This window comes from Leptosomus discolor, chromosome 5 (genome assembly GCF_034619465.1).
Source record: "Leptosomus discolor isolate bLepDis1 chromosome 5, bLepDis1.hap2, whole genome shotgun sequence".
Lineage (NCBI taxonomy): Eukaryota > Metazoa > Chordata > Aves > Leptosomiformes > Leptosomidae > Leptosomus > Leptosomus discolor.
Genome location: NC_141395.1, coordinates 53,179,987 through 53,207,109, shown reverse-complemented (window position 1 = coordinate 53,207,109; position 27,123 = coordinate 53,179,987). Strand labels below are relative to the sequence as shown.

Sequence of the window (27,123 nt, the reverse complement as noted above, 5' to 3'; positions counted from 1 at the left end):
TCTAATTACTTTTACTAAATATACTTTTTTTGTGCCACCACAGAAATATCTTTAACTTGAACTTTTTGGGCCAAAAAACTCCCAACAAAACAAAGGTAAGTTTTGGAGGGGGGACGATGCGTATTAGTGCATTTTGAAGAGTACGGAAGCAAAAGCGAAGAGCTTTCATATTTTAACGTTTCCCTAGCGGAAGAGTAAATTATGACAACATGCCTGTCACCTACGGCTTGTCTTCCGCGTATCTCTCAACTGCGATGATAAAAGAAGAAACAACAGCCCACTCTGGCAGCAGCTCAGGAAGACCAGCATGTGTTTTTTAGGCACGATGACGACTTCTGACAGTCTCCTTCCTAAAGAGTAATGGCGCTTCTCAGAGCGGCGCAACACCGCCCCAGAGTTCGTCACCCAGCAGGAGCTCCGTGCCCCGGCGTACAGCTCTAACTCCGCCGCGCTGCGCTACTTGAGCGACAGCGAGCCGACGGCCGATCCGCGGGGCTCGGCCGCAGTCCGTGTCCCGTCCCCGGCGGAGAGCTGCCTCCGTCCCGGAGCAGGAAGCGGACCAGCCCCCTGCGGGCGTGTTTCGTAAGAGGAGACGGTTCGGGCAGCCGCAGCCCAGCCCTGCCTCCCGGCCCCACGCCCACACGTCCAGCCGCTGTACGAGGCGGCAGCCCCCGCCCGCCGGAGCCGGGAAACGCTCGAGGCGGCGGCACCTGGAAGGAACGACGCGTTGCAGACAGCAACTCCCTCTCCCCAGGACGGAGGGGGAGCGAACCCCGCGGCGGCCGGGCGCAGAACTCGCCCCTGAGGCACGGGAAGGTGACGGGCCACCGTCCCCAGGCCCCCGACCGGACGGCGCCCGGTCCCACCCCGAGCAGGGGCATGGTGCGCAACGCCGCTCCCGTCCGCCTGACCCCTCACCTGCCGGGTCCCGCGGCGGCAGCGCGGAACCTGCGGACCCCGGGCGGCCACACCCACGCCAACCGGGCGCGCCCCGCCCCGGGGCCGCCGCCAGCGAGGGGCGCATGCGCAGACTGCCTCTTTCCCTCCCGGCGGCACGCGCCTCCCGGCGGGGCGGTGTCTCGGTGTGGCGCAATGGCTGGCGCTCGGAACGGGCGGCCGTTGCCCTTGTTTCCCGCCTCGCCTGAACAGGGCTGCGGGACGGACCGGTTCCTCCACTGGCGGAGGGCGGCACTCGGTGGTGATGGCCGGTGTTATGGCGGCGCTGGCGCTGCCCTTCCGCCGCGGCCCTGCCTGCCTGGCCAGCCTGCTCCGGCGGGCGGCGGGAAGAGCGACGTGCGGCCCGTGGTGGCGGAGGGGGGCCGGCGCCCTCCGCGGGGCAAGCGGTGGTGAGGTAGCCGGGCCGCCGCTCTGGGGGATGGCGGGCGCGGCCGCCTCCGGAGGGTTCTCACGGGCCTGTGCCCGCCGCTGGCCTCCCCGGGGCCGCTGGGGCGGTGGGCGGGAGCAGCCGTGGAGACTGGCGTCGGGGGCGCAGCGGAGGGCTGGTTTGCGTTTTGCCAAAGCTGGGATCGCTGCGGTCGCTTGGAAACGCACGTTCGCTTTTTTTTGCTTCTTGCCTTGTGTTTGCTCCACAGTTGTGGTTTATTTTCAGTCTAGCGCTCTCTTCGTGTTTTAAAGCGTAGTTACAAGCCTGTGATGAAAAAACTTGAAAATACTCTCTTGATGATGTGTTTTTTTCTTACGCACTTTTTTTAACTTTTAAAAGGCTTTTCTCTGTTGGAAATCTGAAATATAACTGGCACTAGAGACAAGAAAACTTTTTAACTCAGACTGACAATACATATCTTATGATCCCATGCAGGTGCTTAGAAAAAGTCTTCAGAGGGGGGTTGCACTTTCAACAGGCTCCTTCTTGGTTTATGAAGGTCACAAGCTGATTTCTGTCTTTGCTGATGTTCATGCAAGCTTCAAAGGTAGTATTTTCAATGCAAAACTTAAAATTTTTAGTGGTAGAATTATATAGGAAAATGGTGTTAGTGCGTTTGGCTTTCTCCATGAAGACTGCATGCAGTGCTTTTCCACAACGGGATGCTTTCAAATTGGTTCAGGGCATAGACTTGTAGCAGTATAACAAGTGATTATTTCAAGTGTCACTGAAAGCAGATCTAGTAGCTCATCCTGGCTAGGATATAACACATGCATATAATACCTAACTTGTTGCCCAAGCTTTAAATAACTTACTGAAAAAGATACGGTTCAGTTACGTCTGCAGACCAAACCTTAATCAATTTCTCAAAATCTTCGTTCAGATTTTCAGTATGAACACAGTGCGATTCCCATTTAATCTAGTCGAGCAACACAGATTTCATTTCAAACAAAACTGAGAAATGTCTTGTATTTTTGTCACACTGAAAAGAAAAAGAAGAGCCTTGCTTTACCTACCAGAATAGAACAAGTGATAAAATGTCCTTTTCAAGATCTGAATAAAGATAGTCTCATTGCTAGGAAAAAAGTAGCATTATTTAAAAGGGGATACTGTTGCAGACTTAGAACTTGTGTATCACATGCTAAATTAAGGGGTTTTGAGCATAAGCCTAACTGAATGGAGGATGAGCTTAACTGAAATGATGCTTACTGTGTAGGTCAGATAGTAGTCAGGCCAGATAACTGTTTCTCTGTGTCTCAAAGAGAGGAACATCTTAGATATTTATGCTTACAGAAATAAAAATTCAGACAATAGACTTTTGAACAGATAAGGAACTGTTTCATTTGCTGTAATAGAAGGAGCTTCAGTGAACAGATTAAAGATAGCTACGTAGTACACAAGTAAGAAAATTTCCCATGAGGAACATAAATAACACTACTTAGTGGCCTCTGGTATTTTTTTAGGACTCTCACTTGAATCTGCCATTTCCATTGCCAAGAAAAGCAATGTTAGTGAGCTTTCTATGTAAGGCAAATAGTAGCTATGGTGAAAATCTGGAAATTACTTAAAGAAATAAGTGTCATAATTTACCTAAAACACTTGGTGGGAAATGTGTTCAGAAGTTTGAGTCGTGAGCATTTAGTCATTAGATACGCTAGTACCGTTAAGGGAGTCTCAACAGGCAAATAACAGTTGACCGAAGATAATACTGAAGATGTTCCATGAAGCTAATCTCGGACACTAAAATCCAAAGTCCACATAGACCATTATCTTACCTTTGGAATAGTTGATAGAAGGCATTTAGAGATAGCAGGGTTAAAAATTATCCAGAATCCTCTCCCAATCTTCAGCGATTTATATTCTAGGATCTTTTTAAGCTGAAGAGGAGGGGGTTGTGTTTAGTAGCCTTCAGTGTTTTTTTTTCCTCTAAGTAAAACTGTGCTGCTGTGAAATGTGACTATCATATTCGTTAGATAACTTGAAAAAAGAAAGCTTATAAACATGATTATTTTTTATGACGGGGGGCACTGTAGAGCTTATGTTTTGACTTAGAATGATCACGGACCCAGGAGTAATACCAAAGAGACAATAAGCATAGCTGAAAGTTCTGTAAGAAATTAGACAAGGCTTTTGACTTAAAAGGTAATTTTTTTCATGTTTTAATGTTGGCAGAAGAGTTAACATGGAGTTTGTTCTTCTCTTGTACAATTATATACTTCAATCGAATTATCTACCTGCTTCCCTTTGGAGTTTTTTCCTCCTAATTCCATCTGTTCTTACATTAGAATCCTGTATTGTGTGGTGTTCGGTATTTCCATTTCTGGAATGCTGTTTTATGTACTATATACATACTGTATTTATTCATATATTATTATATTCAGCCAGTTGTGGAAATAGTATACCTCCATCTCTGTTGTGTTTTAAAGTATTGTAAGTACCATAAGAACAAGGGGTACTTGGTTCATAAATTGATACTCTGGAAAGCTATTCTGATTTTCAAAATTATTTTTGCTTTTAGTATTTTGAATACATAGAGGTTTCCGTAGATGAACTGTATTTTTTGGGGTCATGTTTGTGAAAATCTTGAGGACTTCAGTCAAAAAACCTTTGAGCAATGTTTCGTTTTGGCTTGGTGAGTAAGGTAATGGGGCCCACTCAATCTGCAGTCATATTCTGGCGAAACTACGGAACCGTATTGAGAAGAAGAATATTTTTTTTAATGTTTTTTAATTTAATTTTTATTATTAGATATAAATTCTGTACCTATACCAATGAAGGGGTTTTGTTACTCTCAGATCTCTACTGCATTTGTCCTCCTAGTCACATTTTTTTATACTTTTTTTCCTGCCATTTTCGCAAAGAAGAGGACAAATTGCTTCTGGTAGTCTGATGCATTGAGGAGGACGCTTTTAAATGTTAAATCCATTAAGCATCCAAAGTTCTGTTGCTGAAAGCTGTTTAGTAGTTTCATGAAAGAGGCACTGTTTCACTTCCTAGTTGTTCATTGTAAATGTAGCTTATTCAATCCTGCTGTGCGTGTAAGTTGTTTGGAATGATGGCCTATAAAGGAACTACATCGTTTGTTCTTGCTCTGAAATGTTTTGTTTATGCTTAATGTCCTAACTACGTGTCATTTGTTCTTCTGTTTCCATGATTTGAATTCCTTCTTAAGTGGAAGATATTATAGAGCAAGCAGACTACCTGTATGGGAGTGGAGAAACTGAAAAGCTGTATCAGTTGCTGATTCAGCATAAAAATAGGTACTTGTTGCATTGAGGCATTACGGTAACTTCTTTTCTGTGCTCTTCTGTATCAGTTTTTCAACTAATGTTCTCACTGTGGTATGCTGGAGAACCTTGCTTTCACCCTTACGTAAGTAGGAAAGGAGGACTCGATCTTTTTTCTCCTAATGCAAAAATGAATGAAGGACAGACTAGTAGCTGTAGAAGGTGAGGGTTATCACTCAAGTTTTTCAGTCCTGCAAAGAAGGGTTTTTGCTTGTTTGTTTTGTTACTCTAAGAATCCTTTAAAATGTAATGCAAAAACTCAGTGTGTCTACACATTACTAAATGAATAAAATACCTAGAATTCAGATATTGAAATTTTTTGAGAGTGACTGTTCCTTTTTCATTGCTGACCAGCTGTTCTTCCTGGTTTCATTTGTCTCATGTTAGGATTTGAGTCTGAATAAAAAAAGCTCCTTACTCATGTAGTTATGTCTTAAACTGCACAAAACATTATTGATGAGCGAAGTGGGACAAACTGTTTAAGGAAAAAGCAGGAAATGCATTGCAAGCTGAAGAGTCTATTCCTTTGGAGGAGACAAGACGTCTCACTCCTAGAACATTTCTGGAGGGAATCAACTATTCAGTTGTGTTCAGTAGTTTTCAATTGGGTTTCCCCTCCCCTCGTTCTTGCTGGGATGCAAATAGAAAATGTGGGAAGTTAAATGAAGGTCCTAGCCTGTAAGGGACACCATATCAGAAGCAAGGTATAAGCTTCCTACTCGGTGTATAAGAGTACTAATTATTCTGTGAGGAGTAAGGATGCCAGTAGCAGTATATAACTTGTGACTTGGTTGAAAAATGAGTCTGCAGGACTGCTGTGCTGCGAGCAGTGACTCAGTTGTACTCCAGATAAGAAAATTGGCTTTTTATTGATACTCCGAGTTTAGCAATAACTTGTGTATGCCTTTTAATATTTTTGGTATCTGGTAGTTTTGACCTCAGTATTCCCAGGGGGTAGTGGAGGGGAAGAGTTTTATAGCCAGAACTTCTGAAAGACTTTCTAAACTTAAATTTAATATTAAAGCCTCCATTAGAATAGTAAGCCAAAATTAAAATGGTTGAGCTAATAGTATAGTAAAGTGCAAGTGGCATTTCAAAACAATGTTAACAATAATAAAACTTAAAATCCCTTATCTTTGGCTATAACATACCATACACCATTTGATATACTGATATAAATAAGTATATAAATGTACAGCTTTGTGTGGTGGTGGTATGGCTAATCTATGTTTTCTCACTGTTGTTCTAGGAAGAATTTCATTATTTAGGTACAATTACAGGGAAAAAGATGCATAGTGTTTTAAACATTCCTAGTCAAGATTATTATCAGATCAGTGAAATGCTGGAAAAAATATCGTCTAGCTAAGAACAAAGTAGTCCTTGTTTTCCTTCTGGTTTTTTGAGTGTTAATGTTGGGTTGTTTTGTTTTGTTTTTTTTTAAATCTGCATCTTTTTTTGAGAAAACAACATCCTTTCCCTACAGATAGATATGTTTTCTTCTCAGACCAGGATGGCAGAAGGAAGGTATTGTCAGTCTGTAATGGAGGGCTTTCATTTGTTGTTATCTTGGGGTTGTACATAGGGTAGAATGACAGATGATATGCTGTTCTCTTATCACCCCCTTGAGATAGATACTGAAAGACTGGTTTAAGACCTTTGCTTGCTTTGTTTCCATTATTGCTTTAAAACGTTAGTGTTTCTGTTCATAACTAGTGATGACACAGAGTTGTTATGGCGGCTGGCACGGGCATCACGAGATCTAGCTCAGCTTAGTAGTACTTCAGCAGAGAAGAAAAGACAACTGGCGTATGAAGCCCTTGAGTATGCAAAAAAGGCACTTGAAAAAAATGAAGCCAATTTTGCAGCACACAAGGTAAGCCAAGCAAAGTAACTTCACTGAAATCTTGTCCTTTGATTTCGGCCAGTAGAAACTGGAACGAATGTCATCGTGCTGTTTCAGCAGACTTCAACATGATTTAACTTTTCAATTGAGAATGAGTGAGAGTTCTGATTTTCCCTAACTTTTTTGGAAGAACAGTGTTCAGACTTTGCAGCTAAATTTCCTCTATACAGGAAACGAGAACTGGTTGAATGTGTGCAGGACCATGGAAAGAGGTGACTGATCAGGCTGATTACAGCTGGTGTAATCAGCTCATCCTTCTCTGATGTAGCCTTAAAAATGTTGTATGCGCCCCACATATAGCATGCTGTTTCTGTGCACAACAGCAGCTCTGTAGAGTTTCACTGGAAATATTTCAGGCTCTGGCTTCCTTCTGCTCTTTTTTTTTTTTTTTTTTTTTTTTTTTTTGATGCTGTTTCACTCGCAGGCAGAGAGATAACAAAGTATAGTCGATTGTCTTGGCATCTTGGATAAGAAGAGAACATTGATGACATTACGCATGCAGACCAGCAGGCTGTTGTGGTGATAAAAACACTTCTTGCTTGTTCTCTTTAGTGGTGGTGGCAGCTGTTCTGTTTGGGTTTTTTTTAAATTTACTTCTAATAGCTATAGTGCTGTATTAAATGTTTTATTTTTGTTCTTTGAATTACAGTGGTATGGAATTTGCCTCAGTGATGTTGGAGATTTTGAAGGAATCAAGACTAAAATTGGAAATGCCATTGTTATCAAAGAGCACTTCCAGGTAATGTAAACAGGTTTTTGCATATGACAGCATTAATGCATCCAGTATGCAGATTGTGTGACAGCTGTGAACTGTTCTTTGGTGAAAATGTGCAAGTGTACTTCTGTTCAGATCTTCTGGTGACACTTTGGTTTTTGGGTTATTGTGACAGTCCTCGATGCCCCAGCAACAAGGAGTACAAATTTCCTCCTGCAGTAAACTAAGTCACTGTAGAAGGGAGTCTTGAAATAGCTGAAGTGCTTTTGACACCTCTTAGGACTAGATAAAATGTAATTGTGCTATTGAGAAATGGCTGTGTGGCCATCCTTTTAACTGTGGATTGTGTAGCAGTAAAGGACAAATACTGAAGAAAATAAAGGACTACTGATTTTATATCACTAGAAATTACATCAAAATCTGAACACGCTAAATCCTATGTGAAACTCTTAATGACCTACTAACCAGAAGTGCTTAGAAATCTGTCAGTGCTTTCAGTTTTTTGGAGACCAATTTAGTTGTGCACTGAGTAAATACTGTACCGCCTTGAAATTCTACACGATGTTAATCTGGTTTAAGTAACAGTAGGATAACAAGTTACTTTTTTTAGTGTGTTTTAACCCAAATGTGGCAGAACAACTTTTACATCTTGTGGTGTTTTTTTTTTTTTCCCCTCTCACTAGAGAGCTGTTGAACTGAATCCAAAAGATGCTACAACAATTCATCTTATAGGCATTTGGTAAGGCCTATTCTCAAACAAATGTTGGCACGTGGCAAAGAAAAATGCCAGAATGTAATTCAGTGGCTTGTGATTAGTTGATGCGAACATGAAAACCTATTGAATGGGTAGAGGATGTCACGCCTTGAAAAAGTCTGTGTGTTAATTCTTATGCAGTTCAAAAAGATGAAAAATAATTGTTCATTAAATTTGTTTGTTTTACTAGATGGAACTAATAGAAACTCATTTTGCAGATGAAATTGCATTTCTATAGCAGATACTGGAGATTGTGAGTGCTACTCACTTTGTTGTACTGGTGTCAATGGAGACAAAACTCAACACTGAATTTACACTGAATTTCAGTGATGGCTGCAACTTAATACCATCTGTGTACAGTGAAAAGATAGCAGAAGTGGGATGTGTTCCTAAAATATTTCTTTTGTTATCTGTCACGATACCGTATTTTAAAAGTTTTATTTACGTAAACACAGTTTATAAATGTGCATATGCATTAACAAAAAACTCTGAAATTGCTGCTTAGTGAAATTGGTACTAAGAATTACTGTTACGTAGCAGGCGAAGGGACTGGAAATACAACTTTCCATCCTAACCAGGGCATTTGGTGGAAGCAGCGTGGTTGAAAGCAGTGTCTTTTATGTGTTAGCGAGAGATTCCTGACAGCATTTCTGATTATTTGTCTGAAAGAGACCAAAGCTGCTACGTTGTTTTACAGGAAATCTCTACTGTAAGATTGAGAGATTGAAAATAACTAAAGCAAATGCATTTGTAGCTTAAAAAAAAATACTAAAAACCACAGCCACCTTCTCTTTTTTTTTTTTCTGGACCCTTGAGTATCAGAGTAAACGACAACCTTCTGCTTCAGAGTTTTGTATTAGTTTACAAACTTACTTTGGTGTTTCAGCTTCCACCAGTCATTCCCACATGACCTAACAATTGCAGTAGTCCACATTTCTAAACAGAAGTGTGTGCTATCAACTGAATGAGCCTTAAGGTCAGTTTTGAGATTGTTCCTAAGGAAAATCGGAAAAGATGACCAGAAATGTGTGATTAGTATTGCTTTTGGCAATCCCCATATTGTATATTTAAATATACTCATTACTGAATCCCAGAGCATCTTCATCTGAAACTGGGATTTGTAATAAGCCAAGTTTTGAGTACTTTTCTCCTTTCTAGTCTATCCTGGATTGACCCTCTTCTATTGGTTTTTCTGATAAGGCACATCTGATGGCAAAATTTCAGCTCAAACAGTGAATTTTGTGCCTTGCCCCCCTCTCCTCCAACCACTTTCATATTTGCATTTATTAATTTTTCACCTTCTCTAGAGTTCTCTATTTTACACAATGAATAATATTTTTATACTTATTGTGGGAGGGTAATAAAGTGAGTAGTGTTTAACGTTTACACCTGGAATGTTCTACACATTTGAAATACTTAACAGATGTTTAATCCTTTCAGCATCTCTAAGATAGGTGACTGATTCCTGTCTACTAAGTAACAAAGGTGAAACAGCGTCGAGTGGTCTAGCCTAGAAGAGTAGTTTGATTCTTGGGTTTATTTTCATTCTTACAAATCGAAGTCTTTCAGGAACATAGCGCAGATCTGCTTTATATTAGTAATTGAGAAAAACAAGGTAGTGTGTTGAGGTAAGGCAATGACATTACTCAGTTGTGCCCTGTTTTTGCAAATAGATTAGAACAATATCAAATACACATAAATTGTTAAAGTCACTGAAGCTCAAAAGCTGTCTTTTTGTTAATAACCATCTCCAGTTTTGTCTAATGTAATAGCAGTTCCCAGGACAAGACGCATGAAAACTGCTTTAGCAGAACTATGCAGCAACTTCAAACATCTGGCTATTTTGTTACACGGTTCTAAGAACTTTCTTACAGAACTTGCAGTGTGGCTGGAGTTGTTGTGACTCTTGGAGGCAACAGTTATGACATCCAAGATAGGAGAGTGTTGCTCGAAAACAAGAGAAAAATGTGAGTGATACATACAAATGTTTCCTTTTGCTCCAGGTGTTACTCCTTTGCTGAAATGCCGTGGTACCAAAGAAAAATAGCTGCCACGCTATTTGCCACACCACCAACCTCCACATTTCAAGAGGTATGATATAAAAATGTTTCACAGAGTATTATTTCCCCCCACAAAGCTGCTGATAATACTTTTATACAAATCTACCTCTGCTTCTGGAATACACATGGGCTTGTGAGTTTACAACTGTCATTGATAAAATGAGAACACAACAGGAGAGTGAGGGGTATCTAAAAACATAAAAATCTTTAATTTTTTTCAGCTGTAGCACACAGAATAGTGAAAATTATTTCATGTAGTTTGTGCAGCAAATAACAAGCTATATGTAACTTAGTTTGTATTTACTATTATGATCACTGCAGAGAACTGTCTCTGCTGCTTCCAGTGATGATGATTTATATGGTGGTAACTCACCATGTACTTATTTGATAGGACTATGAGAATTTTCCCTTTCATACTAAATGCAAAAGGCAACAGCTTGCTTTGTTACGTACCACAAATACCTTCTCACCCTCTGGCTACATACGGTACACGCTTTTTCCAGTTGAAAGTATTATTATTCATCTTTGCTGTGACAGCTCCTGCTGTCGTACACCCTGAAACAGCCTGTCCTGATGTGTGCCTCCTAGGGTGTCTAACACAGTACACATCTTATTTAAGCACTTGTACATACACAGAACTTGAAAATTAAATTGACAATAGGAACGTTCGCTGCAGCTGTTACAGTCTGTTTGTTCATATCAACCAGTAACTGGCCCACTGTTTTGTTCTTTTAAGGTGGGGGTCAGGAGTCACTAGAAAGTAATTGTAGAAGGCTGCTTGCTGGTACGCTGAAAGCAATTTAAGCTCTGCTTGAAAAAGAAAACTTTTTAATGGAATGTCAAGCTTGTAAGTTTTGGTGAAAACCACTCTCGGAAGAATACAAAGTGTCAGCTGGGATTTTGAATACTGCAGAGTCATGCCAGTCCCAGCACTGAGTTCTGCAGCACTTAAAAGTGGCTGAGGAAACAAACTTGTCACAGAACCTGTAGTTGAGCCATACTGGTAAGACTTCTGCAGTTTCAGTACAAAATTTGGTTTGTAGATACATCCCCACTTTTAAGTTCTCTGGCAGAATTTTCTCTCCAGCTAGTAACATCAGGAAGAGGTAGGAATGGATGGAAGCTTCTGATGTGCAGGATAGGAAACTAGTTGAAAAATGTGTGCAGATTTCATAACGGTTTATACTGGTCTAAGAGGATACTAATGGGTGCTCTGTAGGAACTGGTTCTTCCCGAAGTATTTGTCAACATTAATGGCCTGAATCATAAGATTCGTTTTATCTAGTAAATGTATACACGAGAACTGGCCAGGGGAAACAAACAACCGCTATGCTGGATGGTAGAAGTAAAATTCAAAGTCATCCTGATAAGTTAAAGACTGGAAAAACATGATCCAATTTGCTAGCGACAAATACAAGGCACTGTACTTACGGAGGAAGTCGCAGGGGAATAGTCGGATAAGTACTCATGCTGTTGAGAATATGTCAGAACTGATTGTACATTGAATGAGAACCATCAGTAGCATGCTGATTTAATGAAAGTAAGATCATGGACAAGAAGCCCTTCAGCTGCGTGAAGCATGTGCGTAAGGCTGTAGTTTGACTACGGTGTTCAATTTATTCTCCATTTTAAAGAAGACAACCTTATCTTTTGCAGGCTCTTCATTACTTCCACATGGCAGAGGAAGGTAATACTTTCCAGCTTTTTTGGACAGAATAGTATGTTTTGTGAATGATGCCTTGCAATAAACCTCTGGCTCTTGGTATTATCTTAATAGTGTTTGACCTGCTGCTAAACATATCAGCCTGTTGTGCTAGTCAACACGCTAGATTGTTACACTGGACTGTTTCATCAGAGATAGTCAAAGTACGTTACACTTACTGTCACCACTTAAGAGTGTAACATCAGGGTTTTTTTTCAGAATAAGTATTAAAATGAAATTTGTACCTTCGTTAGTAACGAAGCACTCTTCCCCAAGGCATTCAACTGGAATGCAGTGGGAAGAAGCAAGCAAAAAAGGCAATTTTATGCCAGTTTTTCTTAAAGTTCAAAGTCCTCTGTATTCTAAATAGAGCAACACAGAAAACATTTTTTTTTTAATTATTTCAGAAGCTACTTGGATCAGAGTGCCAGTCTAACTGGCAGTAAAACTGTCTGTATGTAAAAGAAAACACAGACCTATTATTTCTCTAAGAGTGAAGCCATAAGCAAAACTGCCTAGCTGAAAGATAAAAGATGACACGGGAAGAGACTGTTCTATGAAAGAGTTGTATATAGTGACACCAGTGAAGTTTAAAGGGAAAGCTCATTGTGTATCTTCCCCTGGGTGTCAAGTAATGCAGCTGCAAACTGGCACGGTGGACTTAATCTCAAAATTTGCCTCCAAACACCTCCCTGTGTTTTGAATCCTGACCTTAGATCCAGCAGCAGAGAAAGCCTGTGCTTACAAGTACAAACAGGAGGCAAGACTAGTCTTTAATAATGATTGACAACCAAAAATAAAAAAAGCAACTTTAAAGTTCTTCTCTAAAGTTTATAAAAAGCAACTTCTTAAATCTCTCCTTAAAAAATGTTAAATGTATGTACAGTTTCAAGTTTCCTTCCTGTGTGGGAAAAGCTCAGCTAACATCTGTATGTGTGTGGTCTGAAGCTAGGAATCGTGCCCTTTACTTCCCCACCTAAGCTGGTTGCATTGCCTGTTGCACCTGCTAGGTCCAGAAAAGCACAGAATCTGTATTGCATGAAGCTCGCTGCTTGGCTCTTTGTTGGGGAATCAGTTTCATTTAGTGTAGTGGCTTGTTAGCCAACATACTGCTGCAGGCTAATGTACAGCTAAACTGTGTATGAGACCAAAATCTAACAAGCGAAAGTTTTACATTGGCTTCCTCCTGATCCAAAGCCAAAATATTATTAATCTTTTCTGAAATAAGTATTTAAAGGAGTGACACTATATCATGGCTTTGATAGTATGCTTCTCGTTCTCATTTAAAGCTGTTCTCCTGTCTTTCTACAGCTGACCCAAATTTCTACAGCAAAAATTTGCTTTTTTTGGGGAAGACATACTTGAAGTTAAACAATAAAAAGATGGCTCTTCTGTGGCTAAGCAAAGCAAAGGAGTATCCTGCGCATACAGAGGAGGACAAACAAGTAGGAATTAAGAACTACAATAGTACAATCATATATTGTAACCAACATCTGTGACATCATGGCAGTGGATTATAAAGTTAACTCAGAGTAAACTGTAGTTCAGCCCCTACAATCCAGGATCACATGCAGACACCAAAGAATTTTAGTATGTTGGTAACTGCCTCTGAACACAGTGGTTGAAAATACTGTTTATAATAAAGGTCTGTTATTCTTTCTTCTTCAAGATGTTTTTGTAGTGCTGACAACAACCCACCTTTAACTGTGGTGTTGAAGTTAAGGCAGGCACCTAAGTTAGCCTGTGTTTATGTGAGCACAGATTCACTTTTCATATGGCTAAAACTAGAAAGGTAGAAATCATTTTGGAAGAGCTAAAAAACAACATGAACGGGAGGAAGAAAAAAGCATGGATGTATCAAAAACTTGCTAGATCCATAAAACTTGAGGTTGCAGTCCTTTCCAGGCCCCTAGGGAGAGATTCAGACTATCTGAATTGAGACAAATGGAGGTAATGTGTCTCTGACAGCAGATCTCCAAGGCTAGGTGACACGAGGCACTTAATCACCCTTTTGAACTGCTCGGAAGGATCCTGGTTTGGATGGGTTGGCATCTGCTTCCTACCTAAACACATACTGAGTACTTCCAGGAGGGGTAATCCATTAGACTTGTTCAGACCCAACACTGCATGCAGTATAGACCACGGCAGTTGCAGTTACCTTTCATAAACAATCCTGTTGGCATCAGCACTAAAAGCCCGATTTAAAATTGGTTTTTCTTATGATTGATTGACCTCTAATTCATTTAGCAATAAGGTGCAGTGTGAGATGCTTTAACTGTTACAGAAGACATCCAAATGTGTTGTGCCATTCTGAATGTCCCAGTTGTAAGAAATACTTTGGTAGGATTTTGCGCTTCACACCTCAGAAAAAACACTGCTGAGGTTCTGTAGATTCTCTAGTAAGGCTTGAACTGTGTCTCCCAAAAGCGAGCTTCTTCAGTAACATCTTTCAGTAGAAATATGAGTAAGGGTTCCATTCCACCGCTGCTTTGCAAAATGTATAGGAATTTAACAGCCTAAAGGAGTAGCAGTCTCAGGTATGTATGAAATGGGTCAATTCTTCTCAGTTAGCAGTAGCTGGAGGCACATGTGAAACCAGTGATCACTAAAGCTTGCCTTTCTTTAGAAACCACGCAAAAGGAGTCAGTAGTGATGTTTGTGCAGTAACCAAGTTGTTAAACTGCTTACCTGCTGCGGCCGTGCCTGGCCTCCTGGTACAAACACCTGTTTCCTTGTCTCCTAGAAGGGGGCAGGGCTGCTGAACTGAGAGAGGTGGAATTCTCTCCTTTCTCTTGAGTGGATGTGTAAAATGCAAATTTCATTGGCAACCAGACTTTGTAGTCCAGTAAGAAGGAAACTGGCCTATGTAAAGAAATTGGAATTCTTGTCCTTGCATTTGGCAGAGGTAGGCGTAAGTAGGTTTTCTGAACCTTTGTCACCTCTGAGTATCTGGCTTACATTGTCTTCCCTGCTTGCTCTGTCAGGACCAGGAGTTTGTTGGTTAGGGTTTTTTTTGTTGTTGCTGTTTTTTTGGGTTTCGTTTTATTTTTAAAATAGATGTTATGAGGTCATATTTAAATTTTATTAGATTTTACCCAGAATCCCTAGGCACAGGATAAAGAAACAGTCTTCTCACGCTTCCTTACCTGCTGTCCAGAGTTTTGAAAACCCTAGGTCGGTTGGTTATGGTCAGACATAGGAGAACTTCCTACATGCTACTGTTGGACTACAGCAGATCAAGAGCTAATTGTCCGTATTCAACACAAATGAACTTACTACATACAGTAAGCAAGTTACACTGAAGGCACTGGCTTAAGTGGTTTCATTCCCATTTGTGTTCAAGTGTTGAGCATCTTGAACTACAGAAAAAAAATTAGGGTTCTGAATTTACAGAACTGGTGAAATGTTTGGGTGCTTGCACAGTTAAGTTCTGCTAGAAAAGCCTATAACTACCTGGCACTGTTTTGTTCTGAGTATATTTATTTCTTTCAGGTACAGAAAGAAGCTTTTGAGTTGCTTAATTCTATATAACAAGAAACAAGATAATGGGAATTCAGTGCCTCAGGTTTGAGCAGCATAGGAAGAAGACCCCAAATACTACTTTAGTTTATTGAAGCTGTTAATAAAAGTATAACCTAAACCTGCTACTTCCATCTCATTTCAATTAAACTGTCAACTAGAAGATCTGTTTCATTATGTGATCCTGTCTGTTGATTGACATGGGAATAAACAGCTTCACGGACAAACAGGGTGTGTATTGGAGGGGAAACGCTGGGACAGTGGCTGCGCCGGTTTTTAATTACGTTCTTTACACTATTCAGCTACACGTTATGTATGAGAATAGTAAGAAACATGACTGGCATAACGTTAAGGAAAGGAGCTACAGGGCCATGACATAATTATAGACCTGCAATTTTTTTCTAGAGCATTCTCCTTCTGTGGGGTTCAACAGCCTTCAAGAGTAACATGCTTACATTATTAGATGCCTCTACAGATTTCTCATGAAGGCTGCACAAGCAATCTTAATTCCAGTACACATAAATGCTAGTGTTGGACTTTTTGCAAAGAGTGCTGTGGTTTAAAAAAAAAAGAAGTGAAGTAGGGAACACCTAAGAAAATCCTTTTTATGGGTAATATCAGCATATGCAAGGAGAAGCTTTCTGTGAAATACGAACACTTATTTGCACATGGAGAGGCTGTGAATGCTGGGGATTTATTTAGTGGCTGCATAACTTTTGCTGGGCATCTGCGTTCCTTTCCCTAGCCAGTGGTGACAGGAGGGACACGTACTCCCAGTACTTTAGAAGGGAATGACAATTTGGAAGCACACAGACTTCTGTTTGTAGAGATAAAGTAAAACTTTCTTCTTGTTCTTGCTACTATTTTAGCAGGAACTTTCACAAGAAAAATAGCTTAACCTAAGTTATGGTATTCAGCATTGAAAATATTTACAGACTCTCCAAACAATATATTCTGGCTACCCAACTGAAATAGTGGACTAAATAATGAAAAAATGGTAGGCAATCGAACAGGCATGGTATTGCCAGTAGAAAGTCTAACAAGCTGGAACAAATTGACTATAAATACCTAGTGTTTGCTTTAACGGAAAAGGATATTGCAAGCTATAGGAGGAAGATGAAGAAGGGCATAAATTGCTTAGCCTAACAAACCAAGCCAGTGCCAAGTCAGCAGTAAAAATCCACAGCTGAGAGACAATGCAGAGCTTCAATTCTAGCCTCAGACCATGAAACTAGTTAAAGATGGGTTTTTCTACTATGGTAAAGTAATTCTTAATTTTCTATTATTGGAGCATCAAAATGAAGTCTTTGCTATGTCAAAGCCCCTGGGTGGGCGACACGTAGCGTTGCAGAGATTCTTTGCATTTTCTGCATTCATATGCTACAAAAACATCTGCCAGACACAAAATCGCTTCTGGTAGCTTTGTGGCAGAGGCACCTTAATCTGGGCCTTTCCTGCCACAGCGAGCAGTAACTGCAGGCAGAAGAATGCTGTCCAGGTACTGAGTAAAGGCTGCTCAGTGTTTAGAGAAGAGCAGCTGCATTGCTTGCAGGAAGAAAGGAACCAACAGAACCCACAAACTACCCAGTAGCTCCTTCAAGTAGTATTACATCACTGGTTCCCTCTTCTGATCTCCAGCCTTTCCTGCCTTCCCTCTCTTTGCTGTCCTCCTCCCTTCCCCCAAGCACAGCTGAATCATGGGGAATGCAAAGGGGAAAAGAAAAAGTTACAATGCAGTATTACTGAAACTCCGAGAAGGTCTAAGTGGACTGTATGCATGCACACACACCCAAGCACATAAATCGTGTAGGGTGCTTTTTTTTCCTCTTAAGAGCCATGTTTTCAGTCAGTCTTTTGAAACCAATTAACAGATCATGTACACGTACAGAAGGCCACTGGCTTTGTTTCTTTCCTTGCTTAATAACCCTTACCACAAGAAAAACTACTGCAGTTCTGAGGCAGCTAAAATTATCAAAACAATAAAGCAACTACGTCCTTGTGATGTGCTGTCTTTTTTATTATTATTATTTTGTTCACTTACTCACAGATTCACAAAATTCAGCAGTTAGTTGGTAGTGGGTCACCAAGTCATTCATTAGTGCAAATTCATGAAGTTAACTCTTCTCACATTTAGCCCTCCTCTTCATTGTCTTAGGCAAGTCATGCACGCTTCTGTTGCCCGGCCTTTGACATTTGGTTGGCTGTTTTTTTTTTTAAAGCTTCCTCCATTCTAACCAGCATAAGTCATAATTAAGTGGATTTGCACTTGAAATTAATTTAATGTTGTATTTATGAAAATGGTTTTACAGAAGATGATATTTGGTGTAGTACGAAAAAACCCCAAAGTTGTGGAAATTTTTGAAACTCTGGCAGAAAGTTCATGTAAGGTAGCAGTTTGTTGGGCCTGGTGCGCTGCCAGTGTTACCAAAGCTATGTACAGGTGAACGGCTCCACAGTGAGCTGTGCATATTGAATACAAAGCCTCAAGAGAATCCAGTACGTAGAAAAATAAAATTTTGGCAGACTTCAGTTGTTGTATTGGAAAGATACAGTAACAGATACAGCTGTTTTTTTCAGCATGTACACTTTTAACAGTGCAATATGATATGTTACAGAAGTGGTTTTAATCCTATTCTAATAAATCATTTTTTCATGTGTGTACAAAATTCTGTATAAGTTAAATGTAATGGAATTTACAGTTAATATTTAAAACATAAAACAAATTATAATTTTAAACATGTTTTTACTCTAAGGAAGCACGGTTTGCTAAAAGTAGCATTTAATAGAATTCAGCTGAATAAAGTGTTTTCAATTTTTTTAAAACACATCTTTGCAGTTCAGCAAATGCCCTCAATGCCAATAAAACTGATTTTAAAATGGTTTTATATTATTGTGCACTTAGGACAAACTTGATCTACATAAAAGAATGACAGGTTTTAGAGATATTTACTTAATTCAGGTACATCTCAATTTCTGTAAGAACTTAAGAGGAATGAGAGTATTTAGTACTTAAGAACACGTTTATCTGTGCAAAGCTTACGTAACTCATTATATTTGGGTTTACTAGATCCAATAACTGAAACTGAGTATGAACACAGAAAGCAGCAAAGTTCACACATTACCTTTTGTATACCCTTATAGCTCAGTTTACATTAACAGACTCCACAAAGCTGTAAAAAGGACATCAAGGGAAACAAAAAACAACAACAACAAAAAAGAAACCTGCAAGACACCAGACCAAGAAGAGAATGTGTAATATTTTCTCTTTTATTATGATTTTATCTTTGAAGATTACCTAACATCCTCGTGGAAATAACCCAAGGTAATACGTAAACAAATTTCAATGCTGCTCAAATGAATTAAAATGTTCTGTTCAGCTCCTAATAAGTCATAACAGTGGCACCAATTCCTTTCAACATTAAATCACATTCATCTTATTGTACAGGACTCTTGTGCAAGTAGTAAAGGCTTTATTCATGACCTTGGCTACATCAGTAGAGAGGGATATATCAGCAATTTATGTATTTAAAAAAATTAAACTGACAGAACAACATATTCTGTCATCTCAAATACCAGCAGCATCTTTCTACATATTGAGGATACGTTTGGCCTAAGCCTTTAACACCTTTTAGAACAGCCATGCAATAAACAAACTTAGGATGTTTCTTAAGAGAGAACACAGAGCAGTTTTTTAAACATTTTTCTGAATAATAAAGCCAAGATAAAGCAAATCCAGGCCCTTTTAAATGGCTGCAACTTTTCATACACTTAAAGCTCTATAAAACTAGAGCCTATTAGTATATATATTTATATTTTTTATATATATTTTAAATAAGTCTCTTGTCTGCTTTCAAAATTTATGAGGGTTTTTTTTTTTCTGGTCTTTTGGAAGGGCAATAAATAAAAGTAGAAAAGGCTGAACTGTTTTGCATATCTTTGTGGAAGAACAGAGAACAATTATACTTTTAGAGTTCCAGAAAGATCACTGTACAGAACAAAAAGCTTATGTACAATTAAGTGTGCAATTTTAGTTGTCTGGGCCTTTTATTATGCAAGATCTCCTTTTTGACTAGAAGCCACTTCTACTCTTGACCAAATCCCTCTGTTTCTTCAATGGCAAAGAGCAGCTTCTCTTTTAGTTGTTCATAGCTTTTATATGGTGGCAAATCCAAACGATTAAAACTGAGCAGAAAAAAACCAAAATTTTGTTAAGTTTATCTAAATCCCATGCAAAACACTACAGAATTGGACTGCTATAGTAGAAGTTAAAAAGTGTTCTGATCTAACAATTAGAAATGAAGAAATAGCAATCAGTGCAATATCACTACCTTGACAGTTCTATGAGCAGTATAAACAGACAAATGTTGAGAGAAATACTTTAAGACTGTTACTGTATCAAATGAAAACCAGCACTTTTGAAGACTAAAGACAGCCCAAGATACAGAGAACTATAATAGGAAATGTTCACCATGAAGTTTAATATCATCCCATTTTGATGCATCTCCAAATTCCAGCAAGAGCATGAAAACTGAATTTTTCTCCTTCTTACGCATGCCTGGATGGGGGGCAGGGAGGGGGCAGTTTCCCTCTGAACTTTGCCCTAAAGGCTTCTGCCAAAATCCTGTTTTATTCCATGTCTTCCCCAAAATTATCTTAGATAAACTCTTGCAATCATCACTTGAAAAACCAGCAGCGGTGGAGAAAATGGTAAAAATGGAGGATTCCCTGAAGTAGTTTGAAAGTGTGATGAATATTATTGTCACAGTGTTGCCAAAGGAAGGTGTGTCCAGTTTGCACACAGTATATACGGGAAACTGCTCTGTTGTACCTGTTAACACCAGTTTGGCATAGGAATACCAAGCCAATAATAGACTGAAGCCTGGCATGACAAAGTATCTGCATTCTTGGCTAAGCATCCTTGTTTTGAACAGTTGCTGTCATTTCTTCATGCTGCTTTTTCTCATGACTATACATTTCTCTTTTATAATATTACCGTGTAATAAGTGTATCTAATAATGGTATATACCAAATACCAACATGACGCTGGTTCAGTTATTTAATATCCTCTAAAAAAAGAATTAGGGAAACAACTCTCTGTTCTATGCAAGAAGGATAGTATCGTACTTTTGATAGATCTGATACTGAGAAACTGTACAGTGCAGTAGCAAAATTTAAGAATAGGGCAGCCAGGAAAGTTTTCAATACTGGCACGTCAGAGCAGTCAAAGCAGCTGAAGATGGAGACAGAGAAGTGATTCAAATTGGATTTCATTTGATTTGGTCAATACAAGACCAGAAGAGAGAGCCGCTAAAGGTGCAGAAAGTTTACACATTAACAACTCACCAGGTGTGACTTCTTGGTAACCAGGTTTCCTTACCAACTTTTTCAATGCAGAATTTCTGAGGACCATTACTTCCTAGAAAAGAAGATCAAAAAAAGTGTAATCTGTTCCTTTTAAGTAGCACTGTGATATATACATGACATAAGACACAGCTCAGATACAGCAGACAGAGCTCATTAGGTGTTACTCAATGTTATGTGAATATGAACATTCTTCTCATAGAAATGAGCTAATTTTCTAATGATTTATGAATGTATTTGTGGGATTTCTGATATAAAAAGCCCTTCTAGATCCAAGCTGATGTACATGAAGTTCCTGTTATCTGTATACTTCATTTGCAAATGGAACAGTTACACGATAAAAGTTCTGGTCACCTTTTACTTACCCATAAGTTCAGCAAATCCACCCAGGGGTAATCTGCAAGTGCCAGTGACAAACTGCAGAAGTCGCATGCGAACCTCGTTGTCTGTTTCTTTTACAAACTAGGCACAGAAATTCAAATTACTTAATAAAGATCTTTAACGTAGCTGGAGAAAAACAAACACCACATGAGATTGTTGAAAAAGTATAATTCCATTTAAAAAGTCAGCACCTTGAGAACAGTTTACCTTTCTTGATTTCCGCAAAATTGACTGGAGGAAGGGGACAGTGTTTTCAGATTATATGCACTGTCAACTGTTCCAATGGGAACGCTGGGAACAGCAAATAAGAAGAATCTTTTATCTGTTTTATTCTACATTAAAATCTAAATCATGCCAATACTTTATAGGAAGACTATTGCCATTTTGATTAAATACAGCAATAGCCTCGCCACAGGCTCTGGGTATCTCAAGACTGAAGTATTCCCTGCATGTGGCAGTCTCAGTGAGAGAAAACACCATCCATAACAGCAGCATCACTTTGTGAGGAAATTCACTGGGAAAGGGAAAAGGAAGAAAAGAGAGGGGAGATGGAGAACATCTCAGTAAGAGGGGGGGCTTTGATACAACTGGAATTTCAACTCTGAAAACCCTGGATAACAAAATGAGTATTTTTCTTCTATAAATGTTAAAACCATATCCAAGTTACTTGAACTTCCGATGATTCTTTCAGTACCAAGTTGCTTAAAAAGAGAGATATTATCAGATCTTGCATTATTCTCACAACATAAATAAGCTAGGAAATAATTGATTTGCATCTTTTTCTTACAGGAACTTTGTCAAAAGCATCTCTAAAATAGTGACATATCACAAGACAGAAACTGCTTAGCTGTGACTTCTCTTTAGTGAAATTCATAGAAACTGGAAGCCTGTATGGCATTTTTGTAGGTTTTTTTTCTGAAAATAATTCTTAGCCAAATTCATTAAAATGTGAGTTGTAAACAATCAGTGCTAGACTGGCACAGTTAATATGACAATAATCATAAATAACGTGGCATTTCAGATGTACAGGTGTACTACATATAAGAACATTTAGATGGTAGATCACTGCTAAGAATACAAACAACTCTATAGTCGTATAATCAATAACGACGACAAGGTATAGAAAAAGTATTCATGACCCTGCCAGCCAAATGTAATGGTGGTAGCTACCTGCCATTTCCCACCCTGAAGTATGCTCCCTAAGAACCACTAATCCTCCTTTCCTTCTCTGAAAAGAACAAAAGAAGATGCAAGAACCTTCATTCAGATGCCATCCCTCCACTCCACATCGTTTGTTTTAGAAAACAAAACAAAATCTAAGGAAGTTGGAGATTTTACTGATCAGCGTACCTGCCAGAACCATATGATCTGCTTGCTATTCCTTGTATAATGACGATAAACAGTGTTCCTCTGCCAGTCTGCTAAATCAACTTCTTGCATACCACAGAGCATAACCTACAAGAGAGAACAATTACTTGACAGTACACATGTCTGCACACATAAATTGTTAATTTTGTATCTTGTATAAGGCATACTAATGAAAACTAAAGTTCTTGCTCCCAAAAAAAAAGACCAGTAATTTTTTCATTTTACTCCAGTTAAGATTTTCCTTTATCCTAAGTTTACAGATCTCCTCAAAAAATGTTTATGTATTTAAGTGGTCTGAAAGCCTGCGTACCAGAAACCAGTTTCTTCTGACTAATAATTCATTAATAAAAGAGACTACCTTTACCATAAAAGGGAATTTTATATTAAAACCGATATTACCTTTACCATTAAAACCTTGCCTCGTATTCCAAGATGGTGATGACTACATTGCTGCTAGTGATACTACTAGTAAAGACAAAACACACTGCAAAGTGTAAGTCTGCCAAGTATTCATTACGAGAGGCAATGAAAGCTGAAAGTGCTAAAGACAAAGCCTCTTAGAAAACTGAACACTAAATACGATAGATCAAAGTCCTTTGTTGGGAAAAACTCTCATTCAATTTAAGAAGCTTTCAGAACACTGCTCATTATATACAGGGAACCTTGGCAGGTCTCACAGAAATAAATAAGCATAGCACTACACAGCCTTTTGTCCCTGCTCCAAATCACAGCCCCAACAGTGGACATAGGTCAGGCTGACTGTTAATAAACATGGGGCATGCAAGAGATTCTTGTTACAAGCCCCTGGGTTACATATTGAGGATCTGTGAAATTCAGCTTCAAACCTTGTTGGTTCCCCCAACTTCCTGTCCTTAACTGTCATAACCCTAAAACCTATCCTTGACTATGTATGTGAAATGAAGTGATCATTATACACCAGAATCAACTTCTGCAGTGTCTGTTACATGGTAATTCTACCCATCTACCACAGAGGGAAAAGTTTTCTCTGACTAATAGATCCATCTATGAATTCATATTCTGATCCTTTCATAGAAACGGGCAAAACATTTTAACACTGAGGATAGAATCTAAAATTCCCAACTGCTGAACAATACAAAACAGCAATTCAATAAATACTGGCTTTTCACCACGATTTACCCCCACTGCTCCTATTAAATTCTCCATGTTCCAGAAGCTATCAAATGCAGCATGCCACAGATGAGAGATTCAAGATGACCTATCCATTTAATCATTCCATATGTATTACCTTTGCAAAGACTAAAGATGTGGAACAGAAAACCTCACCTCCAGCTCCTTTTCATCAAAATAGTGTAGCCACTGTAGAGGAACAACTTCATTAAAACCATCTAGAAAAGCTTTGGTTTGTTCTCTAACTCCCCGAGAAAATCGCCACTCAGCCATTAGCCTGAGATGGAAGAAACCAAACATGAAGTAAACATCAATTAGCACTCAACATGAAGAAGTTCAAATACATATGACTGCATATGTGTTCCCATGAGGGAACACTCCCTCCAATTTTACTTTCTTTCACTGTATGATTCCATAGACTATAAGGGACCTACCATACTAATATTATCACAAATCTCCAAACTCAGACACACCTGTGAAAGTAGCAAGATGTACTCAAGATTAGCATTCCAGTTTAAAAACTATTATTAACATTTCACTAATCAAAATTCAGCAGCCTTTTCATGAAAATAATGCTACTTGGGCATCATGATTTTGTTAGGGCAAAAGTTGCTAGAGCTTAAAAAGTGCATAATCCCAGTGTTTCAATGGATGAAAAGAAGAATTTCCACCGATTTTAAAATATTCTGTTCTTGAGCAAAAAACACCATGTAGGCAGAAAATAGTAATACTGTTGCTTATAATACCTATAACCATGGTTGCCCAATACTTCCAACATAAGCCTATTTCCAGCTTCAACAAAGAGTAGTCATTTTCTGTTCTAAGCTTCTGGTTCATGCTAAGATTTGGAAGAAGGGGTAACTTTTTAAGTTTCAAATAAAATGGTCAAGCCACTTCTGAATTAAAAAAAAAAAAAGATAATAAATACATACATACTATAGAAACTATTGCACTGAGAACCTAGAGACTGCAAATTTAAGTGGAAACTTTATGTGCAGCACTGGACATATACTGTATCACAGAAAAGACTCTGTGCATCTGCTTGTGAGATCACTCTCAATAGATGGATCAGAAATACAAGCTCAGAAAAAGAAAGGCAGTGATAAGATTAGGAGAGAAGCAGGAAAGAGCAGCACAACAGAACAAAGAGATAAAATAGTTTACGTTACACCACATTATACACCATTCTGAATTTCAGATTCCACAGTGATAGCAAAGTTCTGAACAATTTTGAAATCCTTTGTCAAATATATGTCTTCCCTCCACCTGGATTTGCTACCTGAAGTTACTGAAAAGAGGTTTGCTCATTTTCAGTTTCATCTGTTCTCTGATTGTGCATGTAATAACAAGACAGCTCATCTTCTCTCTCTCAGGTCTTCTCTTTTTTTGTTGTTGTTTTGGGGTTTTTTGTGGTGGTTTTTTTTTTTTTTTTTTTTGGGGGGGGGGGGGGGGGAGGTAGTTGGCAGACAGAGGAGATCAAAATGTACCAAGATATCATTTCAATAATAGTCCCAAGATTACATAAGAATAGAAAACAAAAACCAAAACCAAATCACATACTGTATCAAAAAAGACTAGAGCAACAGAAGAAATATGGAACACTTTTTTTCAACATCTACACCTTCCTACCCAATATATTCTTCTTTGTTCTCCTCAGTTACCAAGATATTTGAACCTCCTGACTTCAGCTCATGTGAGGTTACTTTTCCTAAGAGCTCCATATCCACGCAAAAGTACATTTCCAAGTTACACTCTTCGATGTTATTATCCCTAATGAAAAGAAAAAGAAAAAAAAAAGGCGCAATTAATTCTATATAAACAAAAAAAATCCATAAAATATAAATCACAAAAAATAATCTACAAACCTTATCCAAATTAGGGAGTTGTAAAATTCAGTATCAATAGATTCTAGGTCCTTAATAGTAAGTTTTTTGCTCAGCATTCGTTTGTAGAAAGGCAGAGAAAAACCAGTGTCAATAAATTTCCCATGAAACAATGCCTGTTGAACAGAAAAAAGTCTATTTAGCTTCTATTGAACTACTGGATTATTGAAGTATTTCTGGACTTGAATTCTTTTTATCCTTTCTCCTTCAAATAATAAAAAGCACCAAGTAGCAGTAGCAGCTTGGTATTTAAAAAGAACAAAACATCACATTAAGTAGGAAGAAAAAAAAATTATTAATTGACAAAGTTTATCCAAGCATATGTTATCCTTACAATTTAGAAATTCTTTGATTAAAAGAATTCCTATAAAAGGATGAAGTCTATGAAAAGAGGAAATTACTATGTTTCCTCTTTATTATGTGGATAGGTATATATGCCATGTGTCATTTGATCCCACTTGAGCACTGCTGCCATGTTTTACTACATACGTAGATCCTGCAAAATCATCCCTTACACAATGCTACTGCAGCTTGTAAAAAACAGTTTAAAAATGCAATCACAGATGGCTTCAGAGAGAGCTTTGGGAATCATGTTTTTCATAGGCGAGTAACAGAACTGAGAAATAAGATTCTCCCTTCCACTGTGAAAATGAAATTGAAAAAAAAACGAAAACATGGTCACACTTGTTCCACCACACGTGCACAAAGAGTGTAAGCTAATTTCTAGTACTGAAGCATAGCATTACACACACCCACCCACATACACAGTGTTAAGCACTGTACCAACTCAGTGCCTCTCAGAGCGAACAGAGCACAGCTGTTAACTATGAATTATTAATTTTTTCTCCTCATCCTTATCAAGTACCATTTCTTCACCAAAATACCTCGTTAAAAAAATCATCCTAAACATAGGCCACATATGGCATTCATTGCTTGTCCTTCCTTACAGCTGAAATTTTATAAGCAGAAGAGCCAACATAATGGCCCACTTCCTCTAAAAAAAAGGCAAGGCTCTATCTTTTTCCCCACCTAATTTCCCCCTTAAGGCTTACTCTAGCATGCATTTTCTTCTGCTTTAGGAAAGCTTTAAAAGGTTCTCTCAGAGGCATTTATTTATTTGTGTATTTATTTTTAAACTAGTTCATACTTCTCATGGGAGAGTGAGCTGATAGAAACGGAAAAACTAAATGTAAGTGCAGCATCCAGCCATACGATTTCCTGCTTTTTGCAAAAATTCTTAAACCGTCTCATTTAATGTCTACGATAATCTTACAGCAAAATATAAAAGTTGCCTCAGCCAACCTCATTTAACAGCTTTCTGTCACAGAGTAAGATGTGTATTCTTTATGTCTAACCCCGTTTCAGAGAAAACATCTGTGCTTATTTCAGTACTTAAACCCAACAGAAGTCACAACTATTTTAGATCTGTGAGAAGGACAGAAACTACAACTACATTTAAATAACCTACCTACACTCCTTAAAATTATTCCCATTTACATTATTACATGAGCTATTTTAAGCCACTGGAGTGTACCCCAGGAAGTACTGCAGGAAGTACCACCCATTACGAACCATGAACACACTCAAACCTTGCAACTGCCCACATTAGGCACCATTACACAGGTCTCTCTCTCCCTCTCTCCCTCAACCTTAGAAA

General features: G+C 38.8%; 2 protein-coding genes across 2 annotated transcripts in view; one reads left to right on the top strand and one right to left on the bottom strand.

The window, feature by feature from the left end:
• Positions 1-1,168: 1,168 nt before the first annotated feature.
• RMDN1 (regulator of microtubule dynamics 1) lies at positions 1,169-15,498 on the top strand. Its single transcript, XM_086466016.1, has 10 exons — positions 1,169-1,351; positions 1,820-1,931; positions 4,557-4,644; positions 6,385-6,544; positions 7,224-7,313; positions 7,973-8,028; positions 10,047-10,134; positions 11,760-11,790; positions 13,117-13,250; positions 15,298-15,498. The coding sequence occupies exons 1-10, from the start codon at positions 1,202-1,204 to the stop codon at positions 15,334-15,336; spliced, it is 948 nt and encodes a 315-aa protein (XP_086322142.1). The 5' UTR covers positions 1,169-1,201; the 3' UTR covers positions 15,337-15,498.
• Positions 15,499-19,127: 3,629 nt separating this feature from the next.
• WWP1 (WW domain containing E3 ubiquitin protein ligase 1) overlaps positions 19,128-27,123 on the bottom strand; it is a 33,272-nt gene continuing 25,276 nt past the window's right edge. The window contains exons 17-23 of the mRNA XM_009952366.2: positions 25,449-25,582; positions 25,213-25,353; positions 23,740-23,860; positions 22,417-22,521; positions 21,051-21,147; positions 20,668-20,740; positions 19,128-19,506 (exon numbers count right to left, since the gene is read on the bottom strand). Of these exons, the coding sequence (XP_009950668.1) occupies positions 19,407-19,506; positions 20,668-20,740; positions 21,051-21,147; positions 22,417-22,521; positions 23,740-23,860; positions 25,213-25,353; positions 25,449-25,582 (771 nt within the window). The 3' untranslated portion in view covers positions 19,128-19,406. The remainder of the gene's footprint in view (positions 19,507-20,667; positions 20,741-21,050; positions 21,148-22,416; positions 22,522-23,739; positions 23,861-25,212; positions 25,354-25,448; positions 25,583-27,123) is intronic.